This window comes from Phoxinus phoxinus (assembly GCF_949152265.1).
Source record: "Phoxinus phoxinus genome assembly, chromosome: 1".
Taxonomy (NCBI): Eukaryota; Metazoa; Chordata; class Actinopteri; order Cypriniformes; family Leuciscidae; genus Phoxinus; species Phoxinus phoxinus.
In genome coordinates this window covers 44,020,078-44,041,072 of record NC_136876.1, presented here as the reverse complement: position 1 = coordinate 44,041,072, position 20,995 = coordinate 44,020,078, and the positions used below count along the sequence as shown (strand labels likewise).

Genomic DNA, 20,995 nt, shown 5'->3' with positions numbered 1-20,995 from the left:
TCAGTCCCAATACGGCAATCTGAGAGCCACTCCAGACCAGCTCCTTGGAAACCACACAAATCCTCCTCCTAAACTTGGCTGACAGGCAGCAGCAGTGTGTGTGTGTGTGTGTGTGTGTGTGTGTGTGTGTGTGTGTGTGTGTGTGTGTGTGTGTGTGTGTGTGTGTGTGTGTGTGTGTGTGTGTGTGTGTGTGTGTGTGTGTGTGTGTGTGTGTGAAAGAGAAGAGAAAACAGCTGAATGTACGACTGTGTAGAGAACAGAATCCTACAATCTGAAAAACACATGCCATAGAAGAACCATTTTGGGTTCCACAAAGAATCTTTCAGTGAACAGTTCTTAAAAAACACATCATATTTTAAAGCGGTGATTGATTATGATTTCACTTTTCTGAATTTAGTTAGTGTGTAATGTTGCTGTTTGAGCATAAACAACATCTGCAAAGTTACAACGCTCAAAGTTCAAAGCAAAGGGAGATATTTTATTTTACAGAAATTGCTTTTTAAGGACTACAAACGACTGGTAGGAACTACACGACATTCCTCCCGGGTTAGTGACATCCAGCCTCAATATTTACATAAACCCCGCCTCCGGGAACACAATAGATGATCAAGACAGAATATGCTAATCAATGACTAGAAGATAACTACACATAAGCGACATAAATTCATCAACTAACCATTCAGAAATGTTTTCTACATGTTGTCACTTCTTCTTGAGTCTCTCCATCTTTCTGACTCAAAGTTGTTGATATTTTCAGTGCGTCTCTGTGTGAGGTAAGCGAAGCTGCTAAGGACAAGAGCTCTTGAAGCTCCGCCCCCTGTGCCGGGAGCAGCAGCTCATTTGCATTTAAAGGGACAGACACTATCGAGGCATTTTTGCTCACCCTTAAAAAGTGACAACTTTAACATGCTATATAAAAAGATCTCTGGGATAGTTTGAGCTAAAACTTCACATACACACTCAGATAGAAAAATTGGAAAAAAAATAATTTTGTTTTAAGAATGTTTTCCAAACATTGTGTTTTGGTAATGGACACGTTAAAATGTCCAGTTTTCTTGATGTTAGTGGAACGTTTTTTAAAAGGTTAGTATGATGTTCCTGATACATTCTTTCAACGTAATCTTTACTAACAACTCAACATTCTAGTAATGTTGATTTGTAACGTTCCAAGAACATAAAAATGTCCAGTTTCCTTAATGTAAATAGAATATAATTTAAAGGTTAGTATGATGTTCCTGAAACATTGGAACACCCGCTGTTAACAAGCAGAATCACTGAAGGAAAGAGAAACAACAAGAACAGAAACTACAACTTACTTCCAGACACAGTCTTAACATCAACACTCATCATGCAAACCTCGACAATGGTGACAATCAAAAATATTCAAATATAAATAGTAAAAGAATTCAGCTGCATAATTTATTTATACCGCAATGCATGCTGGGAGCCATGACTGAGTCGTGTATGCTTGCATGAAACATGTCACGATTGCTGAATTTCATATGCTGATTGATGATGACTGTGAGTCTCTACATAACACTGTAGTTTCTAACTTCCTGCTCACTACATGTTTTCATTTTTCAGAAAGTCTGATTGTCACAAGTCTGAGCATCACGTGGTCAGCAGCACAATATTTAAACGCATGAATAACAAAACACACACTTCTGATCAGTGATTAGACTTCAAATGCGATCCTTGAATCAGACCACATCCTGATGATGTCACCATTAATTAACAGCCAACATCAAATTAAATTTTTCTGAACACAGTATTGAAGCAGCCAGAAACAAACTAACAGAACAGTCAAGGGTCCAGATCCCAACTATGATCACCACAATAGTGACTTCAAATGTTTGTTCAGAGATTTTACTCATTAACATCAGGCGTCATCATCACTAAAGGTCATGGTGAGTGTTCATTAAAGGTACAATATGTAAGATTTTTGTAATAAAATATTCAAAAACCACTTTACACTGTGATATATTTCATATATTTCATCCAGTTGTGTGCTTACATTATCCCAAAAGTTCCCAAGGATTTGTAAATCCTGAGAAATTAAAGTTTTAAATAACGGTTCGTCCCTTGTCATTGTCGCATACCAATGACGTAATATTCGCGATATCCTCGGTTTCCGCCTTTCCCCTTATAGAAACCATAGACATAATACACAGATGCCTCATGAGAGGGAGTTTCAATGGGCCGCTAACGTAAGCTACTATAATGGGGTCTCTATGTATATATATATATATATATGATACAGTATCTCGTTCAGTCATCATGATTCACGATTATTGCTTGGCGATTATAGAAAATCCAAAAAAACATAAACGTAGAACAAATGAGGCAACCAGGCTTTGGGACAAACGGAGAAATAAAACAAGGATCAATATCGACGTGGCGTTTTCGAGATGGAGAGAGCTCACAACAAACTTGGACTTGACAGAGACACTGCTCTCGCATGCGTTTTAATAGTCAGGTAAGCAAATTATTATATATTATATATATTTTACTACACACTCTTATATTGCACTTTGTTTGTACTTCAGTAACGCTTTTTATCAAGTCTGGTGACCAAGTCTATGGCAGGCAGTGAAATTAAATATGTGTCGGTATTGTAAAGCTGTTTTTTCTTTTTGGGAGAAGATTCATAAAGTAATCCAAGATATATGTGTAACTGTACTTTTGAGCTATGCCCTATGTTATATTTATTGAATTATGATATGGACAATAAGTTTCCTTTTATAAGAAATGTTTTCAATGTTTTCTTAATTTGCTAAAAACTTACTGCATGGATTTCCCAGTCAGGACCCACACTGGGTCAATGGCTGGAGCAGATAATAGATTTGTTGCCCATTGAAGAAATTACAAGTAAACAGCATTCAAGACTGCAAGAGTTCCAATCCACATAGGCCTTAGTACTAAATTATACAGAGACTATAAAATGATAAACTTACATGGAATAACCGACTGTGGTAGTGTAGATTTCCCTTTTTTTTCTTTTTTTGTGTCTTGTCGATATATTTGGCAGTATTCTCTTTGATGTTTTTTGTGAATGTTTTATGTGTGTAATATGTGTTAAATTGTGAAAAAATAAATAAATACATATTTAGCCATTACTTGCAAATACTATGGGTTTGTTCAAATGTACTTTTAGTACGATTGTTTTAAATGTGTAAAACTGCGAAGCAATAACCCACCAAATAATTTGACAAATAGTCACATTTCAGTAACAGGCTATTATAGCATTACGTTTCACGTTCCTTGCAGCTAATTCATTACGATGACATAAAAGAGTGTGATCAAACGTACAGGTAATAAAAAAACTAATTTATTCGCTGATATGTAATTTATATGATTTGTGAATTCTCTGGATGGTGAAAACACATTCTCCCATCGTTCCACTCTCCTTCACAGCGTCATAAAGCTTCGCCTTTGTTATTGTTTTGAAAATGCGACCTCTGGCGGCAAAAAAAAATACAGATTGTACCTTTAAACAGGATTTTGCTGTGAAGCATCCAATCTTTAGCCATTGTTTAAACCAGAAAGTTAGTGATCCTTCCTGTAGTCAATAATTTTATTAGTAATGGCGAAATTAAGCTGTGTGAAGCATTGAGGCTTTCTCCTCAAGTGTATTGTAAAATGGTTCATTACTCTAAGTGCACACTAACGACATCTTGTGGCCATTTTTTACTGTTTCAAATAAATATGCGGACCCATGAATATGCAAATGAGCCCCGCATAGACATATAAACAACATTAAAAACTTGATTTTCACCACAAGAGAACTTTAATATTTGAAGGACGTTCAAAGAATGAAGACATTTAAATAACTAACTAAATAACAAACAAATAAATAACGTTTTTGAGCTAACCTTTTGAGAACATTATACCAGAATACCAGATACTATTGAACAAACACTCTATTAACATTACTGGAAGACTGTTCATAACTTTGAGAGAGCCTTGCCAGAACGTTAGCCAAAGTTATGAGAACGTTCCCCGTTAGCTGGGTTGCTAGTTGTTAGCTAGTGCTCCCAGTCTCCTGCCCCTGTTGACAGCTAATCCAGTGATTCTGGCAGAAAGCAGACTGATCATGAGTATTAAACGAGAACAGCAGCACCTGAGACGTCCTAAAAGCCTTCATCTGGTCAATCCTGACATTTTTACTCACGCAGATGTTTACTCAAACTGATAATACGTATTAGCAGTGATAGCAGCGAAGGAGAGTTTCCACTAGTGCTGACGCCGACAACTTGCTACTGTAGGTAAATAAAACGAGTAAACATTGTGTCTCCACTCACTCATGACTAATCTAGTTGTCAAACACACACACACACACACAAACACACAGTTTCCATGGCTGCATTTGGCACTGTTGCAGATTGTTGGCACGGGGTAACGAAACCAGACGGACAAACTTAATTGCTTAATAGGAAACCCAAAACCAGCGCAGCGAGAGAGACACGCTTGCCTGAGCGACCGCTGCCAGACAATGACTCGGTGTCAGACGCCACCTAGAGAGATGCCATGGAGAGTTACAGCTTCATGTTTTGTGCATGTACCTGTGAGGTGTTCTGCAGCGGGCGTCACTCGACACTTCTTGAAGAAAGCATCTGTCTCTGGATCTACGACAAAGAGTGTGGTGTCTTCCCCCCCGGCTTTAATAGCAGCCACCACATCTGCGTGCTGCTTCCCTTCCACTGAGACCTTGTTCACCTGAGGACAAACAGCACATCAGAAGACCTTCACACGCACCAGTCACTGACTCACGCTTACAGGGACAGTTCACCCAAAACATTTCAGGACGTCTCTGAATGGTTAGTTGATGAATTTATGTTGCTAATGTGGAGTTAACTATCTTCAATTAGCATATTCTGTCATGGTAATCTATAAATCGCTTGTATAGGAACTGTTGTGAGATGCACACAGAGTGACTTTCTATTGCATGTGAAAAGATGGATGCTAAAGTTTGAGCTGACTCACAAATGTGCTCTTATACAACAACTTTTCCTCTTCTCAACATGGACTGTGCGTTCCCGGGGGCGGGGTTTATGTACATTTTAGGGTTGGTGATGTCCCATGCATACAGACAAATTGCATATTATGCACAGTATACAGTATGTAGGATAAGTATAGTATATGCAACTCTACTCTAGTTACTTTACTCTACAACAGAGATTTCTTTATTCAGCTCAAAATAAGACAACGCTTACTTCTTGGCATCACCCTGAAATCTATTTTTAGATGCATTACCGGTATTCACATCTTCATTGTTCCAACAAAGAAAGTGTTTATCAAATCTTGGATTCATTTTTCAACATTATCAGTCTCCTTTCCTGCTGTCCGAGGGACGGATATCCCGTGTCTTCAGTTCACAAACATTCATGCAATACACGTTTGCCAAAAAAAAAAAAAAGACGGGGAGGAATGTCAAGGGCAAATCTGACAGGATACCAGTGAGGCATGAGTTTGGTAGAAAATTGTGCTTTGAAATATTTATCATTTAATATTTAACAATATGAAATATTCATAAACACTGATTCATTATTCATAAAATATGAATATGAGTGAGAAATCAACGTATGTTTCATTTCAGGTGGTATTTAAAGGAAAAAGTGCACACAAAAATGGAAATTCTGTCATTCTTTACTCATCGTTTGGGTTTTCTGACCTAATATTTTCTTTCCTCTTTGAAACACAAAGAAAGTACAAGGTTATATATACTGCCAAACTTTGAGAAAGACAAGCCAGGGGTGGAATAAACAGGAGCTCACTTTAATAGTACGTGTTTCACTTTAAAAAAAGGAGGTTTGATTGGGTTCTAGTTAGAAACCTTGGGTTATTGTCTCTTTTAAAGAATTTTAAAGAACCCTTTATGCCAAAAAGGTTTGGCACACTTTAAAAAAATAAAGTTTCTTTATTGGCATTGAAGAACCTTTCAATTGCAAAAAAGGTTCTGTTATGGGAAAAAAGTTTGCAGATATTTAGGAAACCCGCTCACACTTGTTTCTCTGAAAAACAATGCTAAATCCTGTTATTCTGCTTTGAAATGTGCGTTCTGTTTCCGAATGTCTGTTTTTATTTTGATCTGTGTGCTTCCACCAGCTGCCAGTTTACCCAATATTATTTCGACACCCCAGGTTGCCAGTTGGTGGAAAACACAGTGTTTTACAGTGATGGAAGCCGGCAAACAAACTGGGTCAGAGATCGCAGATTCAACCCAACCTAAAAAGCCTCGGCATTCATCTAGAAATCTCTATTACCAGAGGCATATTAAAGCTACACTGTGTAATGTTTTTTTAAGGCGAGACACTACAGGTGAATAGGGTCAAATTTTAAAATAATAGATATCACCATGAAACTTCCTCAGTTGATTACTTACACAAGTATATATATAAAAAAGTATTACAAGTTTTTGAAATGTGTATGTTTAATTATGCAAATTATGCATTATCTCATTAAATATGCGAAATTTTGCATATATTTTCGGTAAATAGATCTGAACATATGATAAAGCCAGGTGCAAAATAATAATTTTTTCATTTTGTTTACACACAAGATGAATTTCAGAGGGATTGCAGGATATATGCTTTCATTACCTAGGAAATCAAAATATACTGTCCATAGCCTTAAAAAAATACATTTTCGCCATATTTTTTTTATTAAAATGACACATAAATCAGGCCAGGAATGATTTATTAACAAATCCCTCTGAAAATATCTTCAGAGTACTGCTAAGTGTATAACTGGAAAGTTTGGTGTACATCGGTGCTACAGTACATAGGCTTAGATGTTTGTACTGGAGAATGACAAAAAACTCATTTTGAGAAAAAGGCGAAAAAGGCATCATTAGCAACAACAATACAAAGCACCTAAATCACATAAAAACTTATAACACAGCATTTATGGCCTTCAACTGAACAGAAAGGAAGTCAAACACATCTGAATGTCAGAGCACGTCACATGATGCATCTGAACGAATCACGTTGTCAGAAATTGTCATCAGCCAATGAGATTTCGCTTTTAGAATTAAATGCCCATTGTACTTTCACGATTGGTTGCTGATAAAAAGGAAATGACCATATTTGGATCCGAGAGCATTGTACAGAAGAGAGAGAGCTTCCCAACGGTGTGTGATGACGGGGAGCAGACAGAAATCGCAGAGCAGCGAGATGATTTAGAACGCCAACTTTTGTTGAATTTAGGAGAAATCTACAGACGCAAATAGACAAAGTGTAGTAAAATAAAGACCTAAATGTGTATTCTGGACTTTTTTTCACCACAAGTCTGAAAGAAGACATGTTATTGATGACAAATAGCCAGAAAAATGCATTGCCTGCCGTGTCTCGCCTTAAGTTGATTCTTAGCAAAAAACACTTTGTTCTTTCAAAATGATATGTGCTCATTCATATGTAATTACTTCCACCAACTAATCAAGTATTCTCGTAAGCGTAGAATCTGCCATTTATAATACATACGAGCGAGTCGCTCGAACGGCGGAAGCCATGTTGCGCCTCCATCTTGAAAATACATTAGACAAAGAGGGACATACCTGGAAATTCAATCTTCGCCTTTCACGCTTTTACACTCAGTGGCAGGCAAATCAACAAGACCAAAGTCAATATTGGAGTGGCTTTTCCAAGATGGAAAGAGCTCATGAGGAGCAAGGATTTTAAAAGGGCCGAAGCGCCGAAGTTGCCTGCCTTCTTCTCGACAGGTAATTCAGCCTATTTGTGTCAATTCAACGTTTTATAGTTGCTCGGCTAACTATAGCATGGTTGTGCATAACGCTAGAACGACGTCTAGGTAACCTCATCACTTGAAGGGACACTCATGGACGAAGTTGAACAGGAACCCATGTTAAAGGAGAACTCCGGTCAATTTTAACATTGAGCTCAATTTTTAGTAAATTTGGAGTGCTGTCAATACAGAGAACAACGACAAAAATCGGTGTTGCCTACACTGTGTTATCCTATTTTTAAAATTTGCACCCTATTGACTTGAATGGGGCAAGTTTTAAACCTGCTTTTATCCTCTTAACATATTTGATGTGTCATTACAAGTGCCCAGCCATGTTGAGTGATTCCTTAAGAGTGAACACGAGTGAATCTGACTGCAGTAGATGTGAAAGATATGAATAAAAATGATGTTATATCAGCCAGCGCAAATACCTGTATTTAGTTCCTGTTTTCGGTGGAAGTCCAAAGTAGTCGATTGTCGAGTTCACGCGCATAGGTTTAGTTACTATGATCACGCGCGTGAACTCGACAATCGACTACTTTGGACTTCCACCGAAAACCGGAACTAAATACAGGTATTTGCGCTGGCTGATATAACATCATTTTTATGAATATTTTTCACATCTACTGCAGTCAGATTCACTCGTGTTCACTCTTAAGGAATCACTCAACATGGCTGGGCACTTGTAATGACACATCAAATATGTTAAGAGGATAAAAGCAGGTTTAAAACTTGCCCCATTCAAGTCAATAGGGTGCAAATTTTAAAAATAGGATAACACAGTGTAGGCAACACCGATTTTTGTCGTTGTTCTCTGTATTGACAGCACTCCAAATTTACTAAAAATTGAGCTCAATGTTAAAATTGACCGGAGTTCTCCTTTAATCTTGGAATAAAACACCCTCAGAATGGGAGGGGCTAGAAAGTAATATTCAGTTGGTAGTCATATACAATTTCACCGCTAGATGGGAGAAAATCCTACACAGTGTAGCTTTAAAATGCGGATAAAAGGCTTGTCGCCTTCCATTGTCAATTGCATTATTTCCTCAATCTGGCAACCCGCATGAGTGTCGAGGAGGAGGGGATGGTGGAAACAACTCTCCAATATTTTGAATTTGGACTGCTGTACCCATTTCAACCACTAGCTGTCAATGTTATAAATTACACTAAATCCTTAAAATGATCCTCTGATCTCGTAGGAAATGCACCTGACCTGTTCTATATATGAAGCACCTGACAGAACCCTTTAAGGTCCCATACAGACCCTTCTCTTCTAAGAGTGTGGTTTATAGACAGTATCTTCACTCTCATAAAAAAAGGTACAAAAGCTGTCCCTGTGGTGGTACCTTTTCAAAAGGTACACCTTTGTACCTAAAGAGTGCATATTAGTCCCTCAAAGGTACGTATTGGTACCAAAAGTGTACATATTAGTACCTAAATGGTACATATAAGAACCCTTTTGAATTTCCCAGTGACAGCTTTTGTACCTTTTTTTTTCTGAGAGTGTTTCATTTTTGATGAAGGAATGTTGAAATGAGTTTAGGTGGCGCAATGGGAACAGATCGGCCCGCCTGTGCTTCTATATATGTGGAATGAGGGTGTGTCTGTTAGTGGAGCTCAGTCCCAGAGAGGAAACGGACAATGTGCGCTCAGCAGGAACAATAGCTCCCTGTCCGACACAAAGAGCCCGGCTCGCAGGAGGAGGCCCGGAGGCCCCTCGGGGACAACAAAGACCCCTCCATCCCTCTGCTTCCTTCCCTCCCTTCACTCGTTCACTGGTGGCCTTTCCGTGGCTCTCGCTCCGGATGGAGCGGCCAGACTCAAGAATTACATCTCGGACAAGAACCGGACAGAGAAAAACCTACAGAAACATACACCTACTCTTTAGTATTTTTAGTATCATGTGCATTGTCTACAGGATTATTACGTAGAAGGGAACGAAATGCACACTGTGCTCGAAGGCAAACAACAGTTCTGCTGTGGCTTTGTTTTGAACCATTTTCGTTGGCGAAATAGAGCAAAAACAGACAATATTAACAATACTGTGTTTAAAATATAAGTTTCTTAATATTAAACACAATTTTTGTTTGTGTTGTTTGTTTGTGTGTTTGTTGGGCTGTAATACTGGTGAAACTCGAAAAATTTGAATATCGTGCAAAAGTTCATTTATTTCAGAAATTCAACTTAAAGGTGAAACTAATATATTATATAGACTCATTACATGCAAAGTGAGATATTTCAAGACTTTATTTGTTATCATTTTGATGATTATGGCTTTTCACAATATTCAAATTTTGAATTTGGGGTTTTCATAAGCTGTAAGTCATAATCATCAAAATTATAACAAATAAAGTCTTGAAATATCTCACTTTGCATGTAATGAGTCTATATAATTCATTAGTTTCACCTTTTAAGTTGAATTACTGAAATAAATGAACTTTTGCCCGATATTAAATTTTTTCGAGTTTCACCTGTAGGCTATATAAATTCAATGTCACATGTTTTCTTTTCCGTTAAGCAGAAACACAGCACTCGTTCATGTGATTCTGTTGTCTATACGCATCTGTAGATTTCAATTACAGTACATACAGTATCTTTAAAGGCAGTTCTCAAAATAGTTTTAGCATCTTAATAAACATTGCGATGTTTGTGTATTTGGTCTTTGTGGACTAGATCTGATATCCAAGTATGGACTTGCTACTGTTAATAGATACACAGACACACTGCTGTGAGCATGTAAGATTTCCTGCTGTTGCTGCATAAATAGACATATACATAAATCCAGTAGCAGATCTAGGCAGGTGGAGCTGGGGAGGTGGAGGGGTTCAGAGCAGCTACAGCAAACACTGAACCAGACTATTTTAATGTTGAGCAAGCAATCTCATTGGCTGCAGGATAAGCAGAGGCCAATCAGCTTGTGCCATGCGGTAATGATGTGATTGCTTGCAGATTGCAGGTAAAGGACCGATCAGACGGCGCCCTCTAGAGTTTCATGACAGTTTTATCCTGACAGGCTGAGCCAGAAATCTCCACTTCAGTAGCACTTACATACACCAAACTTCACAGTTCTTTACAATCTATATTCTGAAGGTTTTTTACAGTGTATATATCATTCGCTTGTTATCGATTGTATACCAAAAAAAAAACCTGTATATTTTTGTTTTCTGGCCGTTGACAGAGTGAAAAAAAGAGGAATCAACAATTCGTGTGAATTTTTAACCTGGCTTTATTCAATGTTCCGGTTTCTGTTCTGGTAAATTATGCAAATTGGTACATATTTACTTAGATAATGCCTAATTTCCATACTAATTTCCATGTACTGTGATTATCTAGGGAAGTACTGTATGATGATAGCAATTAGTTAAAATTCTCACTATTCACCAGAAGTGTCTTTCCTTAAACCCTTGTTTAATATGAGGATCTGACAGGGATTTGAAAAGCAGGATTTCATACCAAATTTAAATTGTTTACATCACATCGGCTTTGAAACTGGTTCATTATGCTGTGTCATCATAAGTGTTTTTTATAGCAGTGTTAAATCGAAAAAAGGTGGCCAATCCTCAAGTTACTATACATTTTTGTTTGTAGACAGCCCTGACATAAATTCAGACTGGTGTGGTGTATCCTACACACACAGTACACGCACAAGAACACAAGCAGAGTCTCAGATTTCATTATAGTAGTAGTATGATTATTGAGTCATGCTCATGGCTTCTTGTTTGACTCTCTAATGTTCATGAGGGTGATGTGCTCGATTCCAGGGCTCTTGCCCATGTTCCACTTCTGTCCCATTTGTCTCTGCTTCTCTGTTCTCAAACAGGATACGCTTTTAAAAAAAGTGGCACAATGTACAAATTTCCCTTCCAGGAACAGTGTTTCCAAGTCATAATAACACTATACTTGGAAAAGAATACAGTAAATCTATCATGTTTTATTCTAACACCAAAGACTTTTCTCACCAAAGTTATTTAGTAAAACCAAGCCATTGGGAAAAATAATTGTGCTTAATTTTATTGAATGTCTACTTTTAGTGCACTTTTTAAAAAGTGTACTTTTAGATAATATAATACTACTAAAATTAAAGGCCACTTAAGTGTACTTAAACAGAGAACACGTTGATGTTTCTTAACACACTTAAGTGCACTTAAACAGAGAACACGTTGATGTTTCTTAACACACTTAAGTGTACTTAAACAGAGAACACGTTGATGTTTCTTAACACACTTAAGTGCACTTAAACAGAGAACACGTTGATGTTTCTTAACACACTTAAGTGTACTTAAACAGAGAACACGTTGATGTTTCTTAACACACTTAAGTGCACTTAAACAGAGAACACGTTGATGTTTCTTAACACACTTAAGTGTACTTAAACAGAGAACACGTTGATGTTTCTTAACACACTTAAGTGCACTTAAACAGAGAACACGTTGATGTTTCTTAACACACTTAAGTGTACTTAAACAGAGAACACGTTGATGTTTCTTAACACACTTAAGTGCACTTAAACAGAGCACACGTTGATGTTTCTTAACACACTTAAGTGCACTTAAACAGAGCACACGTTGATGTTTCTTAACACACTTAAGTGCACTTAAACAGAGAAGTTTTGAAACATTATTCATAAAAATAAATCATGAGAACATGAACTTCATCACTGCATTTGCAGGAATTGTAAAATCTTTTTTCTTATTAACTGAAGTAGCCTAACGCAATGTTTTTACTCTAATAGCTTATCTTTCCCCACACATATGAACTGTGATCATGCAATAACGTTAACTTTACATCGCGATGCTGAGCTACAGTGAAATGATAGAAAAGACATTATCTGTGATAGCAATTCGCCTCATTCGCGCAAACTGGAGTAGAATGAGGCTCGCGTCTACCGCGCCGCGCTAAACACCGCGCCGCAGGACCTCTAGATGCGCATAAACGCGTCTTTACATTGAAATCACTCGCGCCAGACGCTCAAGAGAGTGAGTAATCATCACCACGGATCCGTGATAAGTTTTGTGATTCGTCTCGCCACTATGTAGTAGCACTATGATCACTTTGATGGGAGGATAAATCCCCACCGGGGATAAAAATAATTAAGCAGAGGCAGGGATACATTGACCAGAAAGGGGGAAATCCCACGCATTTTACGTTCTATTTTTGACTTTTTTGGCGACGATGTTTTCTTCTCCTGTGGCTTGGCATATGTATGGTCCATAATAACAATGCAATCCAGACTTTTAAACTTGCCGGTGCAGTTTCAAGCGCCTCTCACTGCTCTGCACCTGCGTTTCTGCTGGTTTCGGCTGGCTCTGAACGAAAACGCGTTGTGGAAACGCGTTGGCTTAGTACTTTTTGTCCCTCTCTGCTATTATAGTTTTGCAAGATGGCGGAACTACATGGAAGCCTCCGTGGACCTACCCGTCCCATGTTTATAAAGATAATAAATTCTTCATTTATAAGGATAAGTCAGATAATTGGCAGAGGTATTTGTACACCATTGAGGACATATTTATGAATAAAAATATTGATTTTAGATAATAAAATACCTAAAAAGATACTTAGTGTCCCTTTAACACACTTAAGTGCACTTTAAAAAAGAGCACACATTCATGTTTCTTAATATAGTTTTTAATATGTTATGTGTGTTTGTATTATGTACGCATCTATGGTGGAAACAAATTTCCTCTCGAGGACAAATAAAAAATCTATTTATATATCTTAAGTGCACTTAAACAGTGCACACGTTCATGTTTCTTACCACACTTAAGTGCATTAAAAAGAACACAAGTTTATGTTTCTTAACACACTTAAGTGCACTTAAAAAGAACACAAGTTTATGTTTCTTAACACACTTAAGTGCACTTAAAAAGAGCACACATGCATGTTTCTTAACACACTTAAGTGTCATTTTTTTTAAATGCACTTTGTAATAATGTCTAATTAAGTTTAACTTTAACGCACATTTTAAAACAATGCAAATGTTTTTGATATTTTGATGTATGGATAATACTAATATACTAAAGCACACGTGCTTTGCCTACTTTCTTCAATCTGTCTCTCTTCTCCAGTGGGTTGGGTTAATCCAAAAGAAGTGAAAACAAGGGGGGTGTTCTGAAGACAGACTGTTACCTGTGAAACAGCGGTGCTCTGAAAACACCCCCATTAGCAATTAGTGCTTTCCACCTGATGAAATGAATGCGGCAAAACTGATGAAATGAACGCGGCAAAAAATCCAGAACGCATCAACCAATAATCGACTAATCGACTGGGAGATTACAGCCCTACTGAATAGAGTGTAATTACACCTTTGCCATTAATATGTTTATAAGCAACTGAAAAAAGCACAAATGTCAGGGCATGTCAGAACATCTCAAGGACCCCAAAAACACCTTAGACCCCAGAGGGTTAAAGCTAGACTTGAGAAAGTGTGTCTTGTACCTGTATTATCCGGTCTTTGGGTTTTAGGCCGGACATCTGTGCCGGCGAGTCCTCATCTACAGCTCGGATGTACTGGCCGGGTCTGGACTTCTCGCTGTGCAGGTTAAAGCCGAAGCCATTGGAGCCTTTCTTGATGGCACAGAGCCGCGGTCTGAGCTCGGGCTTCAAGTCCTGCAGGACAGACACAACACAACAAACACAAAGTCAGCACAATGAAACACAAGCGAGCGGGTGGCACTGGAATGCAGGAAGTTCGGCGTCAGAATGTCTGTGCCTTTCATCTTATAGAATATAGTCTTATCTCAAATAGCAAGGTCAAGGTCACCTTTATTTATATAGCACCTTAAAACAAACAATTCTGCTGACCAAGGTGCGTCACAAAAACACGATAAAATTAACAGTCAAACAAAAATTTTACAAGTATACAAATTTAAATTAGCAACTAAAACCATTTTAAAATCAAGACTAAGAATTTTACTCACTAAGACTAACATATCCAAAGCTATGAATAGGCCTGAGAAAAAATATATACATTTTCAGAGATGAGTGAAATGCATATAATAAAGAAGAAGATAGCAGATAACAGATTGAGCTAGCGGATTCCACAGCTTAGGGGCAAATACGGAGAAGGCTCTGTCACCAAGGTGGTTCCCAGAGAACTAATGGTTCTCGTAGGAAAGTTTTCCTGGTTGCATTCGCACCGCCAGTAGGAACTCTGAAGTGACGTAAGCCGCGCTTGTTGTTGTGACTTTTATATTGACGGCGCTGAGAACGCCAGAGCCAAACAGTGCTCGCATTCTCCATGTTCATTAGTTTACGATCTGTCTAACAGTCCTGTCTAATACGTTATTAGATCGAACTGTTATACATAGAAAGTAGACAGTAATATTAGCGTACGCCGTGCGGTTGAACACTGGATGTGTTGCTAGCTGAGCAGAAATACATAATCATGTTTCTCTTGGTCCCCTCAAAGTTGGGTAAAGGTTAAGAGACGTATCTATCACTGTTTTCCATGTTCGAAGAGTTAGCTTCTGGAGTAAATATATATATCGTTCTCCCGCGGCCGTCAGTCTCGTCCTGCTCGCCACAGTAAACATGATGAATGGCGACTGTAGAACGCAAAAGCCGAATCCTGGACATTTTTGGCAGACTCGTCACGGAGACTCACTAGTAGCCTAGCCTTGTTGTTTAGCTGCGCTCTTACCGGTAGGCGTGGCCTCGTAGGGCAGCGAAGCAAGTGCATTCTGGGAGTTGTTGTCTTTCATCCACATAAGCCACAAATACATTTTCTGGCTTTTCTCAGTCTAGAAGGCTCCAAATTCAAAAATAATTCTACTACATAAATTACCCATTTTAAATACACATCCATCTGTCCAGAGGTGAAGCATCCCTTTAAAGAAAACATGATTTAAAACGTACCTTTAAAATCAAACTTTAATTTGACATTATTGTGGACACTTAAGAAAGTAAACTCTCTTTAAGTGCACTTAAGTGGTCTTTTATTTCATTGATTTTTGTAAATGATATTAAGTTTGGAATGACACTAAATGCACATTCGAAACACACTTCGTTTTCACAAGGGTTGTTGTACTGGACAGAGGAATAGACTACTGTCTGAGAACATCCTCAGACAGAAGGATGTTTTCTCTTTGTCCTGAACGCGATGGAAGTAGACGGCGCACCAGATGAGGTCACCTGATCATGAGCCGCCCCTCACTGTTCTCAGGCGGCACACGGTTCAGAGCATTGTCATGCAGGAAAATAACACCCTTCCGCTACGTTCAGCAAGTTGGGTCTTTTTATAGTTCTTTGGACAGTGATTCAAACTGCTATTTGATCATTTTAACTGCTCATTTTAACCGCTGTTGATTGCATTTAAATTTCCCCCTGGGGGATTAATAAAGTAAATCAAATCAAATCAAATTTAGCCAAGAGAACTGTACAATGAACAAAAACACACAGATTTCAAGATTATTGGCCATCTATGTTCTCTACGATCAACTCAGCCCTGGTGGGTACGATTATCATTATTCAGAGTCTGCGCCATATTTAGTTTGATGCAAACGCAAATTATTCTTCATATGTGTAGCACAGACCATGCTGGGAGAGTCTAAAAAGTTGAATCCTTTGGGGAATTGGTCTGGCTAACTGCAAATATGAGCAACGGTCGCAGTGAGTTGAACATGATTAGCATTTACAATCCTCCCAGCATTGTCACTCTTACACACAGTGCTTACGGCAGCGTTTCCTCTCTGTTCGGCTCAAGCGCAGGAAGAGCCGGACTTCCTGAGGACCACACCTGTCAGTAACAATGCGGAAACACCGCCCGCCCTGAACCACGGCACAACTCACACGCTCCAGCACAGCGCCGTCAGTCAGGACATCGTGGAGGCGAATCAGTCTGTGAGGGGTGAAGCCTGCCCTGACGAATAGCTCTGCTTCTGCTTCTTCCTCGTTTCGCCTCAATTCTGCAATCTACGAATAAATGACAACACAACAGGAGCTGATCATTCTCCCCACTTGATTAAACCAATCAGACATTTCACAGTGGATTGTAAAATTATGGATCAAACGCATTGAAAACACCAGTGCTAAATTTGGTTACATAATGTATATCGCTTAATCGCATAACTCTTAAGTCTCATTCACACCAAGAACGATGTCTATAACTATGAGGTTTTAATAATGGTTCTGAATGTAAAAGAATAGCACACCACAACTATTACGATAATGATAAAGATATATGGCCCTATTTTAATGATCTAAGCGCATGGTCTAAAAGGGTTGTCTCTATTCTCGTAATGAGCAATGGGTGTGTTTTGGGCGTAACGTGCAATAAACCAATCAGAGTCTCATCTCCCATTCCCTTTAAAAGCCAGTTGCGCTCGAGCCATGGCGGATTCGCTATTTACATGGAGGAATTTGCAAGCGGAAAAACTGAACGAGTCTCCAGAGAGGAAACGGATCTGCTCGTGCGCGAGGTTAAAGCGTACAAGCAGATCATCTACGGGACAAAGTGTACACGCGTTGTGGACCCGCCTATAGGCGCACATTACTAATGCGCCCTTTAAACGACAAAATAATAGACTGCACCACTGACTTTAGACCAGGTTTTAGTTGGTCAATGGCTCAGTCTATTTCAGTTGCCCTCAAAATAGCATCTCGTTATTCAGACCAGCACGCCCATGGGCGCAAATGTATTTTCTATTTAAACAATGATAACCGAAACTGAAAATAGCAAAAAACACTTGCGTCACGCCATTGCACAGGGTGTATGATAGGGCCCAATGACTTGAATAGCTCTTAAATAGTAACTCTCGCCAAATTGAACCTAGGCTATTTTTGTTGATCTACCCGAGTCAAACATTCGTGTGAAAGCATAATTAGAATGGAAACGCCACTTTTAAGATTGACCGTATTTTCGTTTTCGGTCAAAATGCATTTTAAATGGGAGTGCTAAGGGCACTACAATGATAGCATTAAAATCACTATTTTAAAAACACTAAGAAGGCTCGACACAACATGAAACTGTGCTTGAAGTATCACCAGCGGCTCTACACATGAACTCCAGCATTGACTACATTGTTTGTGTACATAAAGTTTACTAAAAAGAAAGGCTTTGTACGACTCACTTTATCAGTTAGTGTTTCCGGTGGCTGGAATTTTGTCAGTCAAAAGTAGTCGATCTCCGAATGCAACGTAACATGAGGACAGTAAAGATGGAAAGCTCTTAAAGCTTGTTTCCATGAGATATTGCCATGAGCTAAGTGTCTAAGTTATCATGCTTTTCATTGGAATTACAAGTTCATAACATTTCCTCATAACATGAACTGGAGTCAGTTCATTACGTTGCATTCGGAGATCGACTACTTTTGACTGACAAAATTCCAGCCATTTATTGAATAAAACATATATAATTTTTTTTTTTTTACAGAATAACAATACAATCGCAGTACCAATTATGGCTGTCTTAATTTCTTCATTTTCAAAGATGAAATCATCAAGCTTTTATTTTGGCAGAAAACAACAGGGGGTCAAGCCTCTTCTTTGTTGGCAACAGTATTATAAACGCCTCTCAATATAAATCTGGTGAAATGGTAGTTGCATGTTGCGTTCCCAAATGCACTTTATAAGAGACCCAAACTCACAGTTTAGAGCATTTACTGTGAATAAGCCACTCTGAGATGTCGAAACACCAGATCATGAACTGCTAGTGCAAATGAACATTGCGCATATATTTATTGAATTAAATCGCAGCTATTGGATAATGTCACTAAGCCATATCGCAGTTTCGATTCATTGTTCAGGCCCCCAATCAAAATGAAAAGACAGATCCCACTGCCCAGCTTCAACTCTACATCTATCCCCGATTCACAGAGGATGTGTTGTGTGTCTCGTGTGCAGGAATCTCAGAGAGGGCAGGGAATCTGAGGAATCTGCTGCAATCACAAAAGCCTGTCCATCTCGTGAGGAGGAACCATTGAAAAGAAAATGGGAGGAACCAAGGTTTGGCTCCAACAGAACATCCTGTGTACACAACCTCGGCCTTGACCTGAGATCAGCCCTGCCAACCCGACACAATCACTGCAGCTGCCAACACCAGAAGACCTTACAAACTCTGAAACATGGAGGGAGCAAGTACTTACAGGCATTTGGGTTGTTTTAACCACTTGGGGACCAATGAATTGTGTCAAAAAGCCTAAAGATTTGAAAACACAGCTGAGTTTGGGCCAGACAAAATCCAAGAAAAGATCCAAAACATGGTAGTAAATCTCTGTTCGTGCATAAACAGAGAAAAAAACATACACAGAGTAATATTTGGTTCTTTAGTGCTGATGCAGCAAAAATAAAAATTTGGTTGGTCTGACTAATGTGCATTCATTGCGAATTTTTATTTTTTATTTTTGCTGCATCAGCACTAAAGAACCAAAATTTATAAAACCACTGCATTTACGATACCTATGTAGCCTGTCTAGAGGCCGTTGATATTCTGACCGCCAAGTTAACTCACTGTATACTGTATAGTAACAACATTTATGTATTATTACAATGAATTAGACAAAGAGCAGATCATATTTTGTGCAGCCAAACAAGCCATTTCTGCAGATTCTATAATATGTTCTCATGGCTTTCATGAATTTCATGACACAGCAAGATCATATTTTGTAAACTGAGTCAGCTGATTTGATGTCAACGGAAAGCTGAAGTATGTTTCCTGCTACACTGGAAAGAATTGGTGTAGAAACAAATTTCAGTGTGAAATTTCCAGTAAATTTCAATAATTACAATTAAGTATAACACACTATTAAATGTGACATTTTGAAGAAAAAATCTTGTAAAATGTCCTCCAATAAACTTTTATTTACTAATGCTATGCAGCACTAGCAAAAATGCAGATGAGTGGAAATAAACCTATTTACTATAGCTCTTGCTAAACTGGATTCCTTGATAACTGGAGTTTCCCCGATTAAAGTTTGCTCAGAACATTACTCAACACAGTAGACACAGTGAATCATAATGTTTGAAACCGGCCTTAATTATAGCTTTACATATTCAAATGACTGTACCCGATACTATGCAGCTTTGACTAGGCAAACATTTAGCAAAGGAGTGCTAGTGTTTAGCTGGCTGTTTACTCTGTGATATGTTTATCAGTCGTCTAATTCTACTGTCATGTCATCAATGAATGTGAAACCCCTACATTGCTTACATACTTAAAAGGATAGTTCACTTTAAAATGAAAATAATGTCATCATATACTCACCCTCAAGTTGTTTCAAACCTGTATGAATTTCTTTCTTCTGCTGAACACAAAGGAAGATATTTTGAAGAATGTTGGTAACCAATTATTTTTTTCCTACTATGGAAGTCAATGGGACCGGTTAACTGTTTGGTTACTGACATTCTTCAAAATATCTTCCTTTGTGTTCAGCAGAAGAAAGAAATTCATACAGGTTTGAAACAACTTGAGGGTGAGTATATGATGACATTATTTTCATTTTAAAGTGAACTTTAAAAAAAAAAAAGTTCTCTATTCTCTGTGGAGTTTGCATCCTTTGTTCCTGGCAATACTATTTTCCTGCAATAAAAAAGGTGCGTACAGGTGACAACGTTGTCCCTGTTCCCCGATCACACGGATCTGTGAAAATGGATTAAACCGCTGTATTATTCGTACCAGGGCAATAGATGGCGATGTCACTAAAAAGTTTCACTAACACTACGTGCCTATAGACTGAACACGTAATACGCATGCGCATGACGTCGCCGTTTTCACAAATTCACGTTTTTGTAGTTTAAGCAGAGTTGATAACGGTGTCGTTTTCAAAAACTTTGAAACCAGTTTTCAAGTTTGCGTTTTCAAGCCTCACATTAGATGAGGCGCCGTGTCGTACGTACACAGAAAATATCTTGATTACGTGTTGAAAAAAACAAGGTTGCTCTTTACAGCAAAACTGAATTTAAAACCAGAATATAGAGCCTCATATATATATATAAACTAATTAGGCTAAATATTTCAAGAGGGTTACCAAAGGTTGTCTTTAGGGTTAGGGGTTGGTTAGGACAACAAATAAATTGAAATAATTGAACAACTAAATCATTACTAAAAATGAATAATAAAACTACAGAATAGAATAGTAAGTGCTCTCAAATGGTATAAACTGCTAGTAAATAAAAAGAGGGTCCTAGAAATGCGGTCCTAGGACTGCGGTCCTAAAAAATGAAGCCTCCAGTATTACAGTAATACCCTACTCCCTGAAGGACTAAACCTGACCAATTACACCTGTCTGGGATTTTCTACTAATCCTGAAGACCTTGGTTA

The 20,995-nt window shown here is 38.3% G+C and overlaps 1 protein-coding gene across 2 annotated transcripts in view; it reads right to left on the bottom strand.

Annotated features, from left to right (window-relative positions):
• nherf1b (NHERF family PDZ scaffold protein 1b) overlaps positions 1–20,995 on the bottom strand; it is a 45,066-nt gene that overhangs the window by 8,604 nt on the left and 15,467 nt on the right. Inside the window, exons 2-4 of one of the 2 annotated variants that reach the window (XM_079624830.1) lie at positions 16,528–16,650; positions 14,176–14,346; positions 4,563–4,716 (exon numbers count right to left, since the gene is read on the bottom strand). In XM_079624830.1, coding sequence (XP_079480956.1) covers positions 4,563–4,716; positions 14,176–14,346; positions 16,528–16,650 — 448 coding nt within the window. The remainder of the gene's footprint in view (positions 1–4,562; positions 4,717–14,175; positions 14,347–16,527; positions 16,651–20,995) is intronic. The other variant, XM_079624831.1, reaches the window with a different exon arrangement.